General features: G+C 46.0%; 1 protein-coding gene across 1 annotated transcript in view; it reads left to right on the forward strand.

The window, feature by feature from the left end:
• Positions 1-16,019, forward strand: part of LOC143806207 (major histocompatibility complex class I-related protein 1-like) — a 59,060-nt gene extending 43,041 nt beyond the window's left edge. The window contains exons 5-7 of the mRNA XM_077286335.1: positions 577-675; positions 13,694-13,723; positions 15,643-16,019. Coding sequence (XP_077142450.1) covers positions 577-675; positions 13,694-13,723; positions 15,643-15,692 — 179 coding nt within the window. The 3' untranslated portion in view covers positions 15,693-16,019. The remainder of the gene's footprint in view (positions 1-576; positions 676-13,693; positions 13,724-15,642) is intronic.
• The last annotated feature ends 5,635 nt before the right edge of the window (positions 16,020-21,654 follow it).

Raw genomic sequence — 21,654 nt, forward strand, 5'->3', positions numbered from 1 at the left:
TGTGACTGTTACTAGGTTATGAGTACCTTGCTAGTCTGGTTGGTGTATTACTGTATACTACTACTCCCCTCTTCCCTGGGTGGGGGAAGGGTACAGACTGAGGGAGGATTGAGGAGCTAAGGCAAGGTATCTGGCCAGGCATCGTCACCATCAGAAGTAACCTGGGAAACAAGGAGAGCTAGGGCGCCACTAGCGTTAGGGACAGGGAAGGAGCCCCTAGTCCTAGGACACCCGACAACAGAGTTATGACAGAAGATGCATAGGGGATTACTTATTTTGGGGGGAATAACCCTTTTTTTTTGCTTAAATACTTGTGTATTGCAATAATCTGGAGCATTTTTAGACTTTGTGACCCTTTTCAAGACACTATGGAAAACTGTCTGGTAAGAAGCAAGGTGATTTGCACCAAAATCTAGATTCCTGAGGACATTAGTAAATGCAGGCCAGTATGGTGAAGAAGAGTAATATTAGTAGTTTTGTCACCGTATTGTTTCCATGTGTGTATTATATGTATATTTAATGCACTAATGCCTTATTGTAATCATCATCTCATAATTTTCTGTTTTTACCCTTAAGAAACACCACATGGCTTTCCCTGGCTTTGGATCTTAAGTCTGGTGATGTTCATCATTCTTGTTCTCGCATCTGTCATTGCTAGAGTCATTCTATCCAAAAGTAAGTATCAAAAATAAAGTTAGCCCATTCTTTAAGAGCCCTGCTTGCTGCCATTCAATAGGAGGCTTTATAGCTTCGTTCCAGAGGATAAAAATATGTCAGTCTTCTGAAGGAAACATGAAGAGCTTCATAGGAAAATGTCAATTTAACTATATATTTCAATACTCTTTATTGAAGTATATAATGCTATCAAATGATTGCAGATTAAAGTCTCCCATAGGGGCTAAAAAATAAAGCAAATATTAAAAAAAAGAAAAGCTAAAAAAAATGAAATAAAAAAAAACCCAAAACATTAAAACAAATGATTAAAAAAGATAAAACACATTTGGTACTGAGGTGTCTGTAAAAGTCCAACTGTATGTTAAACACTTTAAAGCAAAAAAATAAATGAAACATGAGAAATGCTGTCAATTGGTCTTATCTTTGCACACAAAAAAGCCTTCACACCTTCACACAGCTCTTAACCAGAAAAAAAGACACATGGCTGTTTTTTTTTTTTTAACAAAGCTCTGATTTTTTCCCCACTAATATATACGCTGCTGAAAAAAATAAAGGGTACATTAAAATAGCACATCCTAGATATCACTGAATGAAGTATTACAGTTTCAAATCGTTATTCATTACATAGTGGAATGCGCTGAGAACAATATAACATAAAAATGATCAATGTAAATCAAAATTAATATTCCATGGAGGTCTGGATTTGGAATGATGCTCAAAATTAAAGTGGAAAATCAAATTACAGACTGGTCCAACCCTGGAGGTCATTTTGCAGGGCTCTGGCAGTGCTCTTCCTGTTCCTCCTTCCACAAAGGAGGAGGTAGCGGTCCTGCTGCTGGGTTGTTGCCCTCCTACGGCCCCATCCACGTCTCCTGGCCTATCTCCTGGTATCTGCTCCATGCTCTGGACACTGTGCTGACAGACACAGCAACCCTTCTTGCCACAGCTCGCATTGATGTGCCATCCTGGATGAGGTGCACTAGCTGAGCAACTTCTGTGGATTGTTGACACCGCCTTATGATACTGTACTGTACCTCTAGGGGTGAGAGCAAAGACAAAATGCAAAAGTGACCAAAACAACAGCCAAAAAGGATGAGAACAAAGAAATGGTCTCTGATCACCCCCTGCAGAACCACTCCTTTATAGGGGTTGTCTTGCTAATTTCCTATCATTTCTATCTGTTGTCTGTTCTATTTGCACAACAGCAGGAGAAATAGATTCACTATCAGTGTTTCTTTATAACTAGACAGGTTGATTTCACAGAAGTGTGATTGACTAGGACTTATAAGTTTTATATATATATACCGTATATACTTGTGCATAAGCCTAGATTTTCAGCACATTTTTTTGTGCAGAAAATGCCCCCCTCAGCTTATACACGAGTCATTGTCCAGAAACCCAGCAGGGAAGGGTAGCGGCGGAGCAGTGGCAGGAGTCGGCGGCTGTAACATCATCACATCACCCACCTTGCGCTGACGTCCCTGCATCTGCATTGTCCCGATGCGGCATCTCTTCCTGTGCTAAGCGGTCATGTGGTACCGCTCATTAAGGTAATGAATATGCAGGCGTCTCCACTCCCAAAGGCGTGGAGCGCATATTCATTACTTTAATGAGCAGCACGTGACCGCTCAGCACAGGAAGAGCTGTAGCATCGGGACAACGAAGTTGCAGGGATGTGCAGCTTTGGCACGAGGAGGGTGAGTATGATGGGGGAAGATGGGGGAGCCGAGCCGAGCCATGCATGCAAGGATGGGACAGGGGAGCTCAGCCATGCATACAAGGATGGTATGGGGGAGCCGAGTGATGCATACAAGGATGGGATGGGGCGCCCAGCCATGCATACAAGGATGGGACGGGGGAGCCCAGCCATACATACAATGATGGGACGGGGGAGCCAAGCCATGCATACAAGATGGGATGGGGGAGCCATGCATACAACAGGGGAGCCACACAGAGCAGGACAGGACGGGGGAGGGGGCAATATATACCCGGCTTATATTCGAGTCAATAAGCTTACCCAGTTTTCCGTAGCAAAATTAGGTGCCTTGGTTTATACTCGGGTTGGCCTATACTTGAGTATATACGGTATGTTAAAGATATATCAAGTAGAAAAAAAGACAAACAAACGAGAAGCATACCACAACATTGGTGAATATCGCTACCTAAGAAGGATATATAAATTCTATTAGATATAAAAGTAGGAAGAGGGAGGAGAAGAAGAAGTTCATACAAGGAATAAGACAAACAAAGGAAGGACAGGGTGGAGAGGAGTAAGGGGTGTGTGGAAATTTTTAGTCCATATTCCCTATTGGTGGCCAGTCATGTAATTGCACCTTCTCACCTGCTTAGTTTCTATCTATCTATCTATCTATCTATCTATCTATCTATCTATCTATCTATCTATCTATCTATCTATTTCAGCACTTCTCTGGTCCTATGAAGCTAGAGCTGTCAATCAAAGAGGAAGGGGGTGGAGATGGAGGGAAACAAGCAGGTGTGAATGTGTATTTAAATGATTGGACCCCCCATGAAGCACCTTGAACAGCCATTATGTCCCGACAGAGTCCCTTTAAATAAGTCAGAGCAGTTCAAACACTTAGGGTGTTTCTGGTATACAGCAGGCTGTGTGGGACTTTCCCAATATGTAGTAATTAGTACCTAACAAGAAAAACCAGTGAAATGACAACAGCATTATTAACGCCCTAGGCTAACTGAACCGATTCCAGACCAAATCTGATACCAGAGAACTACTAATGATTTAAAAAGTTCCAGTTGGCTAAGATAGAAAGGTGTCAGATGACGCAGCATCCCGGCTATGAAAGAAAACTGTAAGGGTATGTTTCCACGGTCAGGAAACGCTGCTTGTTTGATGCTGCGCAGAGCTGCAGCGTCAAACACGCAGCGTCCAGATGTTCCAGCATAGTGGAGGGGATTTTATGAAATCCCGTCTCCACTATGCGTGGAAACACGCACGCGGCGGCCCTGCGACTCCGGACATGCTGCGCGTCTTTTCAGATCGCAGCATGTCCGTACACCTTGCGGGGACGCAGCGTCCATATCACAGGGCCCTATGGGAGAGAGCGATCATCCCGGATGTGAAGAGTTAACACATCCGGCATGATCGCGTCCCAGAAAGGGGGCGGGGCTTAGCGCCGAGCGGCTTCGCCGCTGCGGCGATACCGCCGGCCATCCTGAACATGGAAACATACCCTAAGGGTATGTGTCCACGTTCAGGATTGCATCAGGATTTGGTCAGGATTTTCCATCAGTATTTGTAAGCCAAAACCAGGAGTGGAACAATTAGAGGAAAAGTATAATAGAAACATATGCATCACTTCTGTATTTATCACCCACTCCTGGTTTTGGCTTACAAATACTGATGGAAAATCCTGACCAAATCCTGATGCAATCCTGAACGTGGACACATACCCTAAGATCACATCACTGCTATGATAGAAACCTCATATTTCTATTTGAACTGTGTGTTTAATTCAGGCATAAAGTATTGGTTATTTTATTATATTGTATGTAATGTTTTATACTTATCCTTCCCCTGTCCCCTTTACCTTTATCCCATCAAACCCTTGTTTCACAATACCTTTGTCCTTTAGATACCTGTTTTGTCATTTGCCATTTAAAGGGAACCTGTCACCCCCAAAATCGAGGGTGAGCTTAGCCCACCGGCATCAGGGGCTTATCTACAGCATTCTGTAAAGCATTCTGTAATGCTGTAGATAAGCCCCTGATGTAACCTAAAAGATCAGAAAAAGAGGTTAGATTATATTGTATATAATTGTATGTTATTGTATAGTATAACCCCCTGAGGAAGATGTGTTACCGAAAAGCGCTTCGGGGTGGGTGCACGGACCCTGGAAGTCTTGCATCCTATTTAGAGGTAATGAGCACTCCTTATATATTATGGTATTTACATTGAGATAGTGCACCAATTTTGTAGCATGTTATACTATACATTACATGTTAACTTACCCATTACGGGGAATATATGGTTCTCTGCTGAATTATAGTTTGATTATGGATGTTTGGTTTCACGGTTCCGTGCGCCCTTGGTAACTATACATGACTGTGCGGTGTGTTTTGTGCGCCATGCGGCGCCATGCCCCTACCTATTTTCATTTTAATAAATGTTTTCTAATAAAGACTATTTTTATATATTGGTATTTGTGAATTTTGGGTCGTTTTTGGGTCTCTGACCCACTCCTCTTTGTTAATATAATTAGCGACTAGTTCGTTCATTTAGTCCTCACGTTTATTAGCACAGCCGTGTGTGTAGGAGTAACTATGTGTGGCCATTATACAGTATGGAGCATCATGTGGGACCATTATACAGTATGGCGCATCCTGTGTGCCCATTATACTGTATGGCACATCATGTGTGCCCATTATACTGTATGGAGCATCATGTGTGACCATTATACATCATGGAGCATCATGTGTGACCATTATACTGTATGGAGCATCATGTGTGGCCATTATACAGTATGGAGCATCATGTGTGCCCATTATACTGTATGGCACATCATGTGTGCCCATTATGCAGTATGGAACATCATGTTTGCCAATTATACAGTACTAGACTGTGGCCTGATTCTAATGCATCGGGTATTCTAGAATATGCATGTCCCCGTAGTATATGGACAATGATGATTCCAGAATTCGCGGCAGACTGTGCCCGTCGCTGATTGGTCGAGGCAACCTTTATGACATCATCATCGCCATGGCAACCATTATGACATCTACGTCGATACTGTGCCCGTCGCTGATTGGTCGAGGCCTGGCGGCAGACTGTGCCCGTCTGTCATGATCTCAATGGCAAGAGAACATAGCATAAGCATATATAGGAACTAGCTCTTGGAAGATGGGAACTGAGCTGACCATGAACTAAACCTAACGCCCAACTAGCAGTGGCCGGGTAGCATGCCTACGTTGATTCTAGATGCCCAGCACCAGCCGGAGGACTAAATAAAGCTAGCAGAGGAAAATATTAGTCCTAGCTCACCTCTAGAGAAATACCCCGAAAGGAGACAGAGGCCCCCCACATGTATTGGCGGTGAGTAGAGATGAAATAACAAACGTAGTATGAAAATAGGTTTAGCAAATTTGAGGTCCACTTACTACATAGCAGAAGACAGAAAGGACACTTTCATGGTCAGCTGAAAACCCTATCAAAAACACCATCCAGAAATTACTTTAAAACTCTGGTATTAACTCATAACACCAGAGTGGCAATTCCTGTTCACAAGAGCTTTCCAGACACAGTAACGAAACTACAGCTGTGAACTGGAACAAAAATGCAAAAACAAACATGGACAAGAGTCCAACTTATCTAGTAGTTGTCTAGGAGCAGGAACAAGCACAGAGAGGCTTCTGATAACATTGTTGACCGGCAAGCAACTAACAGAGCAGCAAGGTTATATAGCGACTCCCACATCTTGATGGGAACAGGTGAACAGAGAAGATGAAGACACCAGTTCAATTCCACCAGTAGCCACCGGGGGAGCCCAGAATCCAAATTCACAACAGTACCCCCCCCTCAAGGAGGGGGCACCGAACCCTCACCAGAACCACCAGGGCGATCAGGATGGGCCCTATGAAAGGCACGAACCAGATCGGAGGCATGAACATCAGATGCATTCACCCAAGAATTATCCTCCTGGCCGTATCCCTTCCACTTGACCAGATACTGGAGTCTCCGTCTGGAAACACGAGAGTCTAAGATTTTCTCCACAACGTACTCCAACTCACCCTCAACCAACACCGGAGCAGGAGGCTCAACGGAAGGCACAACCGGTACCTCATACCTGCGCAATAATGACCGATGAAAAACGTTATGAATAGAAAAGGATGCAGGGAGGTCCAAACGGAAAGAAACAGGGTTAAGAATCTCCAATATCTTATACGGGCCGATAAACCGAGGCTTAAACTTAGGAGAAGAGACCCTCATAGGGACAAAACGAGAAGACAACCACACCAAATCCCCAACAGAAAGCCGAGGACCAACACGACGGTGGCGGTTGGCAAAAAGCTGAGTCTTCTCCTGGGACAACCTCAAATTGTCCACCACCTGCCCCCAGATCTGATGCAATCTCTCCACCACAGCATCCACTCCAGGACAATCCGAAGATTCCACCTGACCAGAGGAAAATCGAGGATGAAACCCCGAATTACAGAAAAACGGGGACACCAAAGTGGCAGAGCTGGCCCGATTATTGAGAGCGAACTCCGCCAATGGCAAAAAAGCAACCCAATCATCCTGGTCAGCAGACACAAAACACCTCAGATATGTCTCCAGGGTCTGATTAATCCGCTCGGTCTGGCCATTCGTCTGAGGATGGAAAGCGGACGAAAAAGATAAATCTATGCCCATCCTAGCACAGAATGCCCGCCAAAATCTAGACACGAATTGGGTCCCTCTGTCAGAAACGATATTCTCAGGAATACCATGCAAACGAACAACATTTTGAAAAAACAGAGGAACCAACTCGGAAGAAGAAGGTAACTTGGGCAGAGGAACCAAATGGACCATCTTAGAAAAACGGTCACACACCACCCAGATGACAGACATCTTCTGAGAAACAGGCAGATCTGAAATAAAATCCATCGAGATGTGCGTCCAAGGCCTCTTAGGAATAGGCAAGGGCAACAATAATCCACTAGCCCGAGAACAACAAGGCTTGGCCCGAGCACAAACGTCACAAGACTGCACAAAGCCTCGCACATCTCGTGACAGGGAAGGCCACCAGAAGGACCTTGCCACCAAATCCCTGGTACCAAAAATGCCAGGATGACCTGCCAACGCAGAAGAATGAACCTCAGAGATGACTCTACTGGTCCAATCATCAGGAACAAACAGTTTATCAGGTGGGCAACGATCAGGTCTATCCGCCTGAAACTCCTGCAAGGCCCGCCGCAGGTCTGGAGAAACGGCTGACAATACCACTCCATCCTTAAGGATACCTGTGGGCTCAGAGTTACCAGGCGAGTCAGGCTCAAAACTCCTAGAAAGGGCATCCGCCTTAACATTCTTAGAACCCGGTAGGTATGACACCACAAAATTAAACCGAGAGAAAAATAATGACCAGCGCGCCTGTCTAGGATTCAGGCGCCTGGCGGTCTCAAGATAAATCAAATTTTTGTGGTCAGTCAATACCACCACCTGATGTCTGGCCCCCTCAAGCCAATGGCGCCACTCCTCAAAAGCCCACTTCATGGCCAAAAGCTCCCGATTCCCAACATCATAATTCCGCTCAGCGGGCGAAAATTTACGGGAAAAGAAGGCACAAGGCCTCATCACGGAGCAGTCAGAACTTTTCTGCGACAACACTGCCCCAGCTCCGATCTCAGAAGCGTCGACCTCAACCTGAAAAGGTAGAGCAACATCAGGCTGACGCAACACAGGGGCAGAGGAAAAACGGCGCTTAAGCTCCCGAAAGGCCTCCACAGCATCAGAGGACCAATCAGCAACATCAGCACCCTTCTTAGTCAAATCGGTCAATGGCTTAGCAATATCCGAAAAACCAGCAATAAATCGACGATAAAAGTTAGCAAAGCCCAAAAATTTCTGAAGACTCTTAAGAGAAGAGGGCTGCGTCCAATCACAAATAGCTTGAACCTTGACAGGATCCATTTCAATGGAAGAGGGGGAAAAAATATATCCCAAAAAGGAAATCCTCTGTACCCCAAAAACACACTTAGAACCCTTCACACACAAAGAATTAGACCGCAAAACCTGAAAAAACCCTCCTGACTTGCTGGACATGAGAGTCCCAGTCATCCGAAAAAATCAGAATATCATCCAGATACACAATCATAAATTTATCCAAATAATCGCGAAAAATATCATGCATAAAGGACTGGAAAACTGACGGAGCATTAGAAAGACCAAAAGGCATCACTAAATACTCAAAGTGGCCCTCGGGCGTATTAAATGCGGTTTTCCACTCATCCCCCTGCCTGATTCGCACCAAATTATACGCCCCACGAAGATCAATCTTAGAGAACCACTTGGCCCCCTTTATGCGAGCAAACAAATCAGTCAGCAACGGCAATGGGTATTGATATTTAACAGTGATTTTATTCAAAAGCCGATAATCAATACATGGTCTCAAAGAGCCGTCTTTTTTTGACACAAAGAAAAAACCGGCTCCTAAGGGAGATGACGATGGACGAATATGTCCCTTTTCCAAGGACTCCTTTATATATTCTCGCATAGCAGCATGTTCAGGCACAGACAGATTAAATAAACGACCCTTTGGGTATTTACTACCCGGGATTAAATCTATGGCACAATCGCACTCTCGGTGCGGAGGTAACGAACCAAGCTTGGATTCTTCAAAGACGTCACGAGAGTCAGACAGGAACTCAGGAATTTCAGAGGGAATGGATGATGAAATGGAAACCACAGGTACATCCCCATGAGCCCCCTTACATCCCCAGCTCAACACAGACATAGCTCTCCAGTCGAGGACTGGGTTGTGAGATTGCAGCCAAGGCAATCCTAGCACCAAATCATCATGTAGATTATTCAGCACCAGAAAGCGAATAATCTCCTGGTGATCCGGATTAATACGCATAGTTACTTGTGTCCAGTATTGTGGTTTATTATTAGCCAATGGGGTGGAGTCAATCCCCTTCAGAGGAATAGGAGTCTCCAAAGGCTCTAAATCATACCCACAGCGTTTGGCAAAGGACCAATCCATAAGACTCAAAGCGGCGCCAGAGTCGACATAGGCGTCCGTGGTAATAGATGACAAAGAGCAAATCAGGGTCACAGATAGAATAAATCTAGACGGTAAGGTGCAAATGGAAACAGATTTACCAAGCTTTTTTGTGCGCTTAGAGCATGCTGATATAACATGAGTAGAATCACCACAATAGAAACACAACCCATTTTTTCGTCTAAAATTCTGCCGCTCGCTTCGGGACAGAATTCTATCACACTGCATACTCTCTGGCGACTTCTCAGTGGACACCGCCAGATGGTGCACTGGTTTGCGCTCCCGCAAACGCCTATCGATCTGAATAGCCATTGTCATGGACTCATTCAGACCCGCAGGCACAGGGAACCCCACCATAACATCCTTAATGGCATCAGAGAGACCCTCTCTGAAAGTCGCCGCCAGGGCGCACTCATTCCACTGAGTAAGCACAGACCATTTACGGAATCTTTGGCAGTAAATTTCCGCTTCATCTTGCCCCTGAGATAGGGACATCAAAGTTTTTTCTGCCTGAAGCTCCAAATGAGGTTCGTCATAAAGCAACCCCAAGGCCAGAAAAAACGCATCCACATTGAGCAACGCAGGATCCCCTGGTGTCAATGAAAAAGCCCAGTCTTGAGGGTCGCCCCGGAGCAAGGAAATCACAATCCTGACCTGCTGTGCAGGGTCTCCGGCAGAGCGAGATTTCAGGGACAAAAACAATTTGCAATTATTTCGAAAATTCTGAAACCCGGATCTATTCCCCGAGAAAAATTCCGGCAAAGGAATTCTCGGCTCAGATACAGGTGCATGACAAACAAAATCTTGCAAATTTTGTACCTTCGTGGCGAGATTATTCAAACCTGCAGTTACACTCTGAAGATCCATTACAAACAGGTGGACACAGAGCCATTCAAGGGTTAAGAGGAGGTAAGAAGCAGCTAGACAGCAATTAAGGGCTAGGCAGCAAAACTCTGAGGGAAAAAAAAAAAAAAGAAAAAAAAAAATTTCCCTTCAACACTTCTTTTTCTCCTGCTTCAGCCCAAACAATTAACACTTTGAGGGCCGGTCAAACTGTCATGATCTCAATGGCAAGAGAACATAGCATAAGCATATATAGGAACTAGCTCTTGGAAGATGGGAACTGAGCTGACCATGAACTAAACCTAACGCCCAACTAGCAGTGGCCGGGTAGCATGCCTACGTTGATTCTAGATGCCCAGCACCAGCCGGAGGACTAAATAAAGCTAGCAGAGGAAAATATTAGTCCTAGCTCACCTCTAGAGAAATACCCCGAAAGGAGACAGAGGCCCCCCACATGTATTGGCGGTGAGTAGAGATGAAATAACAAACGTAGTATGAAAATAGGTTTAGCAAATTTGAGGTCCACTTACTACATAGCAGAAGACAGAAAGGACACTTTCATGGTCAGCTGAAAACCCTATCAAAAACACCATCCAGAAATTACTTTAAAACTCTGGTATTAACTCATAACACCAGAGTGGCAATTCCTGTTCACAAGAGCTTTCCAGACACAGTAACGAAACTACAGCTGTGAACTGGAACAAAAATGCAAAAACAAACATGGACAAGAGTCCAACTTATCTAGTAGTTGTCTAGGAGCAGGAACAAGCACAGAGAGGCTTCTGATAACATTGTTGACCGGCAAGCAACTAACAGAGCAGCAAGGTTATATAGCGACTCCCACATCTTGATGGGAACAGGTGAACAGAGAAGATGAAGACACCAGTTCAATTCCACCAGTAGCCACCGGGGGAGCCCAGAATCCAAATTCACAACACCCGTCGCTGATTGGTCGAGGCAACCTTTATGACATCATCGTCGCCATGCTGTGCCCGTCTCTGATTGGTCGAGGCCTGGCGGCCTCGACCAATCAGAGACGCGGGATTTCCAGGACAGACAGACAGAAAGACAGACAGACAGACAGACAGACGGAAAAACCCTTAGAAAATTATATATATAGATGGCGCATCATGTGTGCCCATTATACTGTATGGCACATCATGTGTGCCCATTATACAGTATGGAGCATCATGTGTGCCCATTATACTGTATGGAGCATCATGTGTGGCCATTGTACAGTATGGAGCATCATGTGTGACCATTATACAGTATGGAGCACTGTGTGGCCATTATACAGTATTGAGCATAATGTGTGGCTATTATACAGTATGGCGCATCATGTCTGACCATTATACAGTATGGAGCACTGTGTGGCCATTATACAGTATGGAGCATCATGTGTGACCATTATACAGTATGGAGCATGATGTGTGGCCACTATACAGTATGTAGCATCATGTGTGGCCATTATACAGTATGGAGCACTGTGTGGCCATTATACAGTATGGAGCATCATGTGTGGCCATTATACAGTATGGAGCACTGTGTGGCCATTATATTGTATGGAGCATCATGTGGGGCTCATACTGTATGGAGCAATATATGGGGCTCATTATACTGTATAGAGCAATATATGGGGCATGTTATTCTGTATGGGGCGCTGTGCGGTGCCCACAATACTGTATGGAGCAATATATGGGGCTCATTATACTGTATGGAGCAATATATGGGGCTCATTATTCTGTATGGAGCACTGTGGTACCCAGAATACTGTATGGAGGACTATACTGTCTGATTTATGACCTATTGTAGAATGTACAATAGGTATCACTCATGTAATGTATGGGGGGACTGTATATGAGATGGGAGCCCTATAGGGGGGCTATACTGTATATGTGTTTGGGAGGGCGCCGTTTTGAAGTTCGCCTCAGGCAGCAGTGTGGCTAGGTTCACCCCTGGCGACACCCATCGGACCGAACTGGGACCGGGACTGCCCCTGGGTGAGTATAATCTAACCTCTTTTTCTCATCTTTCAGGATACAGATCTACAACATTACAGAATACATTACAGAATGCTGTAGATAAGCCCCTGATGCTGGTGGGCTTAGCTCACCCTTGATTTTGGAGGTGACAGGTTCCCTTTAATTAATATTTTGTTTGATTATATCCTTCGTGTGTAATGTTCCGTCTCCCTTAAAACCTAATAAAAATAATTTGATGAAAAGGTGTGAGAACACACAAAGCATTACAGCATGAAAGGAAAGTATCAGATCACACAGCATCACAGCTATAATAGAACAGTGTCAGATCAAATAGCATCACAGCTATAATAGAACAGTGGCATATCACATAGCATTTATTGTTTGAGCTTTACCCTTTTAATTAGCCCATGTGGCCTTCCTTTTCACAGATCTTCAATGTGGGCCATTCAACTAGGCACAAGTTAATTCCTAGCTTATATTTCTTGAAGCTGCGGGTGGTGCGCATGTGTTTACTGCAGCCTCACAGACTTCCGTCTGTGCACAATATAGGAACCACTTGCGTTCCATGTCTGCGGTTCATTGTGCACATGCCAGGATTCCCTTGTACTTTTTGGGGCAGGGAAGGCCCACTATGTGCCACATTTACCTACCACAACATTTCTCTGCCTCTGCAACATTGTATCCCGATTAGTTAAATCTGGAATGCGGTGTGGCAATCTTATTATTAGCCCAGTCCAGCATGACGTTCTCTATCCCAATTGGCCGTTGGGCCGTGGTCCACTAACCTGGACATGCCCCCAGGAAAAAGCGAGGCGAAACGCGCAGCGGTTTGGAGGAACACTGTGCCTGGTACCTTCCCAGCAGTAATGTTTTTAGTATTTAAGTTACTTGAACTTTCTAACCTGGCCTATGTGGGCTCCCTTTTACTGTCTGGGTTTCATGGGTTTTTCCTAAATCTGGACTACTGTACATGGTTACAGGAAGGACGTATTGTTATTCTTTAGCATTTGCATTGACCTTTCCAACTAACTACTAAGCCTATGGGTGTACCATAATTATTTTGTGAACACCAGGCATCTCATGTGTCCTTCTTTTAGAGGCTCCCATTGTTAAATATGTTTTATGAATTATTATCATCAATAAAATACTGTATTTTAATATTATTTCACAGTTCTCTTCTGTTTCCTTTGAGTATATGTATACATCTACAGTTGTGTAAAAAAAAAAGTGTCTGTCCCCTTTCTGGTTTCAGATCACCAAACAAATGTAAATATTAGACAAAAATAACACAGATAAACGCAAAATGCAGTTTTTAAATGAAGGTCTTTATTATTAAGGGAAAAATAAATCCAAACCTACAGGGCCCTGTATGGAAAGTGATTGCTCCCTAAACCTAATAAATTAAAGATCTATGATGATTTTTTCCCTTGCTGATTCCATCTCTTGTGCTTATTTCAGAAAAGAAAGAAAAATATAAGGCGGCCAGCAGTGAGTATTGCTCTCTGTCCTCTGTAGCTCTATTCTTCATGTACAGGGTGTAATTACTGTAAAAGCTGCATTTATATTGTACATCCTGAATATAATATACAGTATATACATCTTCATATTTCTAAAATAATCACGTCACAATCTGAGTACAATTCACAGGGAGAACACCCACTACATTCACTAAACCAGCCAAAACTAAATGACAGCAAACAATGGATCCTTCACCACAATCTGAGTTTGTACCAATTGGTAACATTTGTGTTTAGAATGGATTATATTTCTGTCTGGAAAATAGAGGTAGGGAATGTCAGGAGGGGCACGGCTGTCACATAATTACCCAGCGCTATTGCCCAGGTGTAAAGTTCCTCTAATTCTAAGACACGTACACAAGCAAATAATTGTATACAGTACAACAAGAGAGGAGTACAGTACATGTAGTACAGGTAGAGAGCAGTACAGGGCCTGTAGGACAGGTAGAGAGCAGTACAGGACAGGTAGTACAGGTAAAGAGCAGTACAGGACATGTAGTACAGGTAGAGAGCAGTACAGGGCCTGTAGGACAGGTAGAGAGCAGTACAGGACAGGTAGTACAGGTAAAGAGCAGTACAGGACATGTAGTACAGGTAGAGAGCAGTACAGGGCCTGTAGGACAGGTAGAGAGCAGTACAGCACATGTAGTACAGGTAAAGAGCAGTACAGGACATGTAGTACAGGTAGAGAGCAGTACAGGATAGGTAGTACAGGTAGAGAGCAGTACTGCACATGGAGTACAGGTAGAGAGCAGTACAGGACATGTAGTACAGGTAGAGATCAGTCCAGGACATGTAGTACAGGTAGAGAGCAGTTTAGTACATGTAGTACAGGTAGAGAGCAGTACAGTACATGTAGTACAGGTAGAGATCAGTACAGGACATGTAGTACAGGTAGAGATCAGTCCAGGACATGTAGTGCAGGTAGAGAGCAGTACAGTACATGTAGTACAGGTAGAGAGCAGTACAGTACATGTAGTACAGGTAGAGAGCAGTACTGCACATGTAGTACAGGTAGAGATCAGTACAGGACATGTAGTACAGGTAGAGAGCAGTACTGCACATGTAGTACAGGTAGAGAGCAGTACAGGACATGTAGTACGGGTAGAGATCAGTACAGGACATGTAGTACAGGTAGAGAGCAGTACAGTGCATGTAGTACAGGTGGAGAGCAGTACTGCACATGTAGTATGGGTAGAGAGCAGTACAGGACAGGTAGTACAGGTAGAAAGCAGTACAGGACATGTATGACAGGTAGAGAGCGGTACCGTACATTTAGTACAGATAGATAGCAGTACAGGACATGTAGTACAGGTAGAGACCAGTACAGTGTATGTAGTACAGGAAGAGTGCAGCACAGTACATGGAGTACAGGTAGAGACTAGTGATGAGTGAATATACTGGTTACTCAAGATTTCTCGAGCACGCTCTGGGGTCCTCTGAGTATTTTTTAGTGCTCGGAGATTTAGTTTTTCTTGCCGCAGCTGAATGATTTACATCTGTTAGCCAGCATAAGTACATGTGAGGATTCCCTAGCAACCAGGCAACTCCCACATGTACTTATGCTGGCTAACAGATGTAAATCATTCAGCTGCGGCAAGAAAAACTAAATCTCCGAGCACTAAAAAATACTCGGAGGACCCCCGAGTGTGCTCGAGAAATCTCGAGTAACGAGTATATTCTCTCATCACTAGTAGAGAGCAGTACATGACATGTAGTACAGGTAGAGAGCAGTACAGCACATGTAGTACAGGTAAAGAGCGGTACAGTACATGTAGTACAGGTAGAGAGCAGGAGGCTTTGTATATAGTATAGTCACTGTACATTGTGTGAGGACGCTGCTCTTTGTGTATAGGATGTAATTCTGCCATTTTTCACATATCTTCACAGTGTCGGACGCATCGGGGGAGACCAGTTATGAAGTCTCTGAGGAATCCTAATTTATAAGACCAGATATTCAGGATAAGTCCAAAAAGGGCAAATATTTAACTTAAAAAATGATATTACAGACCGCTGCACATTGGACCTGTCCCCTCTGCCCCCAGTAACAGTGGACAAAGCATCAAACTTATACAAAATCCTAGAGAACAATGACAGCTGAGAGCAATGACAGACTAATATTCATGTGGGCAGTGTTGGGTGAACTCATGTTGGTCATTGGACCTGGACTGGATGTATGAAAAATAAATGTGTCAGGATGGTGGACTGTGCTGCCGCCTTCCTACCCCTGAAGGCGCCAGTCGCGCTATGTGTTGTATTGTACTGTGAATAGTGTCTTGTGTCTTATATATTGTGATGTGTAGCATACTACAGAGGAAGGATACGGAGTGAGGGAAAATTCTTTATGCTGAGGAAACGACCATAAGACTTTGTGCCCGCTAGCCCGGCTCAGACTGGCCCACAGGAGACAGTGTTATAACCTGCTGCAGATGTGATGCCTAGCTAGACCCTCTAGCAGCATTTCTGGGCACTCTTAGCCCAGTTCTGATTGGCAACGGCCTGCAGATCACTTATATCTCTTCTGTTTGCTGCAGCCACCTTCTTCACATTCCAACAATTAATTTCTGTCATGTTTAAGTCAGACAACTGTGACGGCCGCTCCAGTATCTTCCAGGACATCTTCTGAAATCAAGTCTTTGTGGACTGTACTATGCCTGGGATCATTGGTTTGTTGGAAAATCCAATAATACCCAAAATTCAGCTAAGTTTCTTTTCAGGAGGTATGTCATTTTCTCCTAGAATCTCCTGGTACTTAATCGGAAGCAAGCAGCCTCAAAGCATCACAGAACCATCTCTATGCTTCACTGTAGACATCACCAAGCCACCTCCAAGCTTCTCTGTAGGCAACACCGAGCCTCTACATACTCTCTGCAGGCATTACCAACCTCCCGCCTTGCTTTCCTGTAGACATCACCGAGCTCTCGCCATGCTTCACTGTAGGCAGCACCATGCCTTTGCCATGCTTCACTGTAGAGAGCACCAAGCTCCCGCCATGCTCCACTATAGGCATCGCTGACATTTCATTATGCTTCACTGTAAGCATAACCGAGTTGCTGCAATGCTTCTCTGTCAACATCAACGAGCCACCACCATGCTTCTCTGTAGGCATTATCGAGCCCCCACAATGCTTCTCTGTAGGCATCACCAGGCCCCCGCTGTGCTTTAACTGTAGACAGAAACAAGAACTTGCCATGCTTTATGATAGGCATCAGCAAGCTGTTGCCATGCTTCACTGTAGATCACTAAGCCTTCATCATGCTTCACTGTTGTAAAGGTGTTCTTTTGAGCATCTGCTTCATTTTCGCTCCTCCAGACATATCCACTGAGCCATAGGCCCAAAAAGATCAACTTTTGTTTCATTTCTGCACAGTCCAGAATCCAAAAGCATCAGTGTTTTTTTTCTATGATTTTGAGCATATTGGAGCCAACTTTTCCTGTGCTTTTGGGACAGTAGAGGCATTCCTCATGGAGTTTGGACATGGAGATCTTTAATGTTTATGCACTTTACTGTAATAACTAAAACCTCAGCACCTGCAGCCACCAAATCTTTCTTAAGGTCCTTTAAAGTCACTCAAGGGATCTTTACCACCAGCCTGCTCAGGAATCTGATTCAGCAAGTGACAGCTTCCTTATCCTCTGCTAAGTCCAGGAAGTGTAGCCAGTGTTGCTGTAACTTTGAACTTGTGATGCTGCTTCCAACTGTACATCTAGGAACATTCAATACCTTGGGTTTCTTTTTGTATCCTTTTCCTTGTTTGCAGAAGACAATGATTTATTCTCTTAAACAAAGACTGTCACCTCAAAATTCACAAACGTAAACATTTTTACAAGGGATGTAGCCCCTATAATATACATTTTAGGGTTGTAGTTGCAGATAAATACATAAGCATCCATATCTAAATGAGGGTTCTACAATGCACATTTGGTGTGGCAAATGTGTCAGTGCATCGTTAAGAACTCTAATATAAATATCCAGCATTGTCTCAGAGCATGTTTGACAGCGAGGGCTCCATAAACTTAAATCCCTGCTCCTACACGTGTGAACTGACACTGGTGTGCTCACAGTGTCAGGCAGGCCACCCTCTCTGTGAGTTTTGCCATGATCTGGTCCCCGCCTCTTGCCAGTCTGTGGCTGCCACTCATGCTACCCAGAAGTGTAGCAAGAGGCTTCAGAGTGCAGTTAGGGTGCAGATCATTCCCCCACCAACACTGCGTGCGATACTGTGAACAAGCGCCCCAGGGCTCTTGGAGTGTCAGTGCACATGTGCAGGAACTGGGATTTGAGTTTATAGAGCGCTCACTGAGAGAAAGTTATCACTGTCAGTCAGTCAAGCTCATACAGGGGCGGATTATCAGAGGGTCAATATGGGCGGTAGCCCAGGGCCCAGTGATGTGGGGGGGCCCTGGGCTACCGCACAGATTGACCCTCTGATAATCCGCCCGAGTGTGACTAAATGCCCGCCAGCATTTATGTGCCCCCGGACCCGGTGGGCAGAGAGAGGGGGCCTGCATCGGGCCCCTTCTCATCTGCTCACCGGGCCCCTTCCGGCGCTGCGGCGGTTTCCTATTGAAGTGCGGGCGCGCGCCCGCACGTCAATAGTTAACAACAGCCGCCTGCCAATTGGAGGCTGGAAGGTGAAGTCCGCCGCAGCGCACACGTCGCCGCCGGCATCTGACGTCATTGTCAGTCGCCGGCAAGTGTGCGCTGCTGGAGGGAGCTCACCGCCTGGAGCGCTGGTCAGGTGAGGAGACTCTTTGTTTTTTTTTTTGTTTTGCTTTATTTTTTGACAAGCTAACGGTGGACACACTGGGGGCAATGCTGGTGATACTGGGGCAGATTGCTGGACACACGGGGGGCAATGCTGGAGACACTGGGGCAGATTGCTGGACACACTGGGGGCAATGCTGGAGACACTGGGGCAGATTGCTGGAGACACTGGGGCAATGCTGGAGACACTGGAGCAATGCTGGAGACACTGGGGCAGATTGCTGGACACACTGGGGCAATGCTGGAGACACTGGGGCAGATTGCTGGACACACTGGGGCAGATTGCTGGAGACACTGAGGCAGATTGCTGGAGACACTGGGGCAATGCTGGAGACACTGGGGCAGATTGCTGGAGACACTGGGGCAATGCTGGAGACACTGGGGCAGATTGCTGGACACACTGGGGCAATGTTGGACACACTGGGGCAATGCTGGAGGACACACTGGGGCAGATTGCTGGAGACACTGGGGCAGATTGCTGGACACACTGGGGGCAATGCTGGACACACTGGGGGCAGATTGCTGGAGACACCGGGGGCAATGCTGGACACACTGGGGGCAGATTGCTGGAGACACTGGGGGCAATGCTGGACACACTGGGGGCAAATTGCTGGAGACACTGGGGCAATGCTGGAGACACTGGGGAAGATTGCTGGACACACTGGGGCAATGCTGGAGACACTGGGGCAGATTGCTGGACACACTGTGGGCAATGCTGGAGACACTGGGGCAGATTGCTGGAGACACTGGGGCAATGCTGGAGACACTGGGGCAATGCTGGACACACTGTGAGCAATGCTGGACAATTGGACATACTGGGGCAGATTGCTGGACACACTGGTGGTAATATGCTGAACACACTGGGGCAATGCTGGACATACTGGGGCAGATTGCTGGACACACTGGTGGTAATATGCTGGACACACTGGGGCAGATTGCTGGACACACTGTCTGGGGGCAATGCTGGACACACTGGGGGCAATATGCTGGAGTCAGACACTGGGGCAGATTGCTGGAGACACTGTCTGGGGGCAATGCTGGACACACTAGGGCAGATTGCTGGACACTGGGGCAGATTGCTGGACACACTGGGGGTAATATGCTGGACACACTGGGGGTAATATGCTGGACACACTGGGGCAGATTGCTGGACACACTGGGGGCAGGACTGGAGGCATGGGCAGAATGTAGACATGGGGCATGATTGGAGACACGGGGCAGGATGGATACGATGGAGACATGGGGCAGGATGGGGAGATCATATGGTGTAGAATGGATACTCATGAGTGCAGGATGGGAGAACATATTGCTGGAGCCAGGAATGAGACACACGGGCCAGGGTGGGGAATATTATTACCATAGGGGCTAATTAAGGGATATTATTACTGCAGTGATGTATTTATTTTATTTTTTGAGTATACTGTTTTAAATGGGGGGGGGCGGTCCTGTTACTGTGCAGAGTGACACTATATCGCCTTTTTTTCTCCATGTGGTGTAATGTAGAAGTTGTGAAAAATTAAGTAATGTGTTCTGCAAGCAGAGCTCGAGATAACTGTGTTATTTCCTGCAGAAACAAGTCCTGGCTGGAAGAAATGATGGCGGTCTGTGCTGGATGAAAGATGAAGGACTTCACCTAGAGATGTCACTGGTGAGTCAGTGTTACCTATACACTGACACTATACACTGTATACTATATACAGAGGTCCTGTGTACAATGTCACCAGTGATCACTGTATTACCTATACATTATATACACATTGCCTTTAAATAGCTTTCCTGATCATTGGGCGTCGCCGATTATAGCTTCTGTCTTGCGTTGTTATCTCGGACTGGAGTGGAGAGCTGGTTGTTGGAGAATCGTTGCTGGTGGTGTATTTTCCTTTGTCTTATTTACTCCTTCCTATATTTGTGTTTATTTTGCCCTGCACATTTATAGTGTATTCCTGAGTGACTGCGGCGTGGTGTATATTTTCCTTTATCCTTGTCTGTGCTAACTGTGGGTATTGGTGTATTGCATTCACTGGGTGGAGGGCGGAGGTTTTCAGCTTAGGGTTGTAACAGGAGGCAGGGTGAGGTTCGAGGCCTGGACATGCACACCATCAGTGTAAACTTCAGGTAGAGGGTCAGTCAGCATTTCCCTAGTCTGAGGGAAATTGCAGGTGCCCGGGTTATTAGCTCTCGCCCACCTAGTCTCCCCGTGACACCAACTGAACCTGATAATGATTTTTCTGTGCAAGTTGATGTGTCCATAGGTACAGGAGTGCTCAGCCATGTCGTTCTGCGGAGTGAGACGGCTGAGGAACCCCTAGCAGGGGCAAGTGTCGGTGCTACAGGAAATGGGGAGATACATGGGAACCATGAGGAAGGTGATGCCATGTAATTGACCAGTGCCACCGAGGAAGGTAACTGGCCCATAAGTAGCAATGCTCCTGAGGTAATGGGGTGGATGGGGAGGTAGAGCCCATAGCAGCGTCGGCTGATGGGTCGGTAGAAATTCCCCGGGGAGACAGCCTACGTAGCTGCTGTCACCCGCAGTCAGAGTGCCCGGAACGCAGATAACTGTCTGCCTTCTGGACCCTCCTCAGTCATCATTGTGAATGAACCAGAGGTGGACCCAGAGCAGGTCCCAGAGGGTTCCCGTGGGGAAGGGACCCTGACGTAGCTTCTGGCTTCCCCTAGCCAAAGGCCTTTCATGTCAACATGATGAAGGCTCATCACGAACGTGAACCTTTCGTCCTAGCGGTCTGCAGCTTACCCGAAGACGGGGAGGAAGACACCCTCCTGGACATGCTGGCCCAAGCCAAGGCCAGTGGGTCCATTGAGGACGTGGAGGTAAGCGCCTCGCTAACTGAACCACAGCGGCTGCAGTTGCAAACCACACTGGAACCCTTCCGGGTCGTGTTCTCCAACCGACCTGGAAGGACTGAGTTAACAGTCCACAAGGTGGACACCGGGAACCATGCCCCACTACGGTGAACACCCTATCGAATCTCCGACCAGGTGCAGCAGGTTATGCGCCAGGAGATCGATGAGATGTTACAGCTGGGGGTGATTCGACGGTCAAAGAGCGCGAGGGCCTCACCTGTAGTTCTCGTGCCAAAGAAGGACCGGACCACCCGGTTCTGCATGGACTA

This window comes from Ranitomeya variabilis, chromosome 2 (genome assembly GCF_051348905.1).
Source record: "Ranitomeya variabilis isolate aRanVar5 chromosome 2, aRanVar5.hap1, whole genome shotgun sequence".
In the NCBI taxonomy this organism is placed as follows: domain Eukaryota; kingdom Metazoa; phylum Chordata; class Amphibia; order Anura; family Dendrobatidae; genus Ranitomeya; species Ranitomeya variabilis.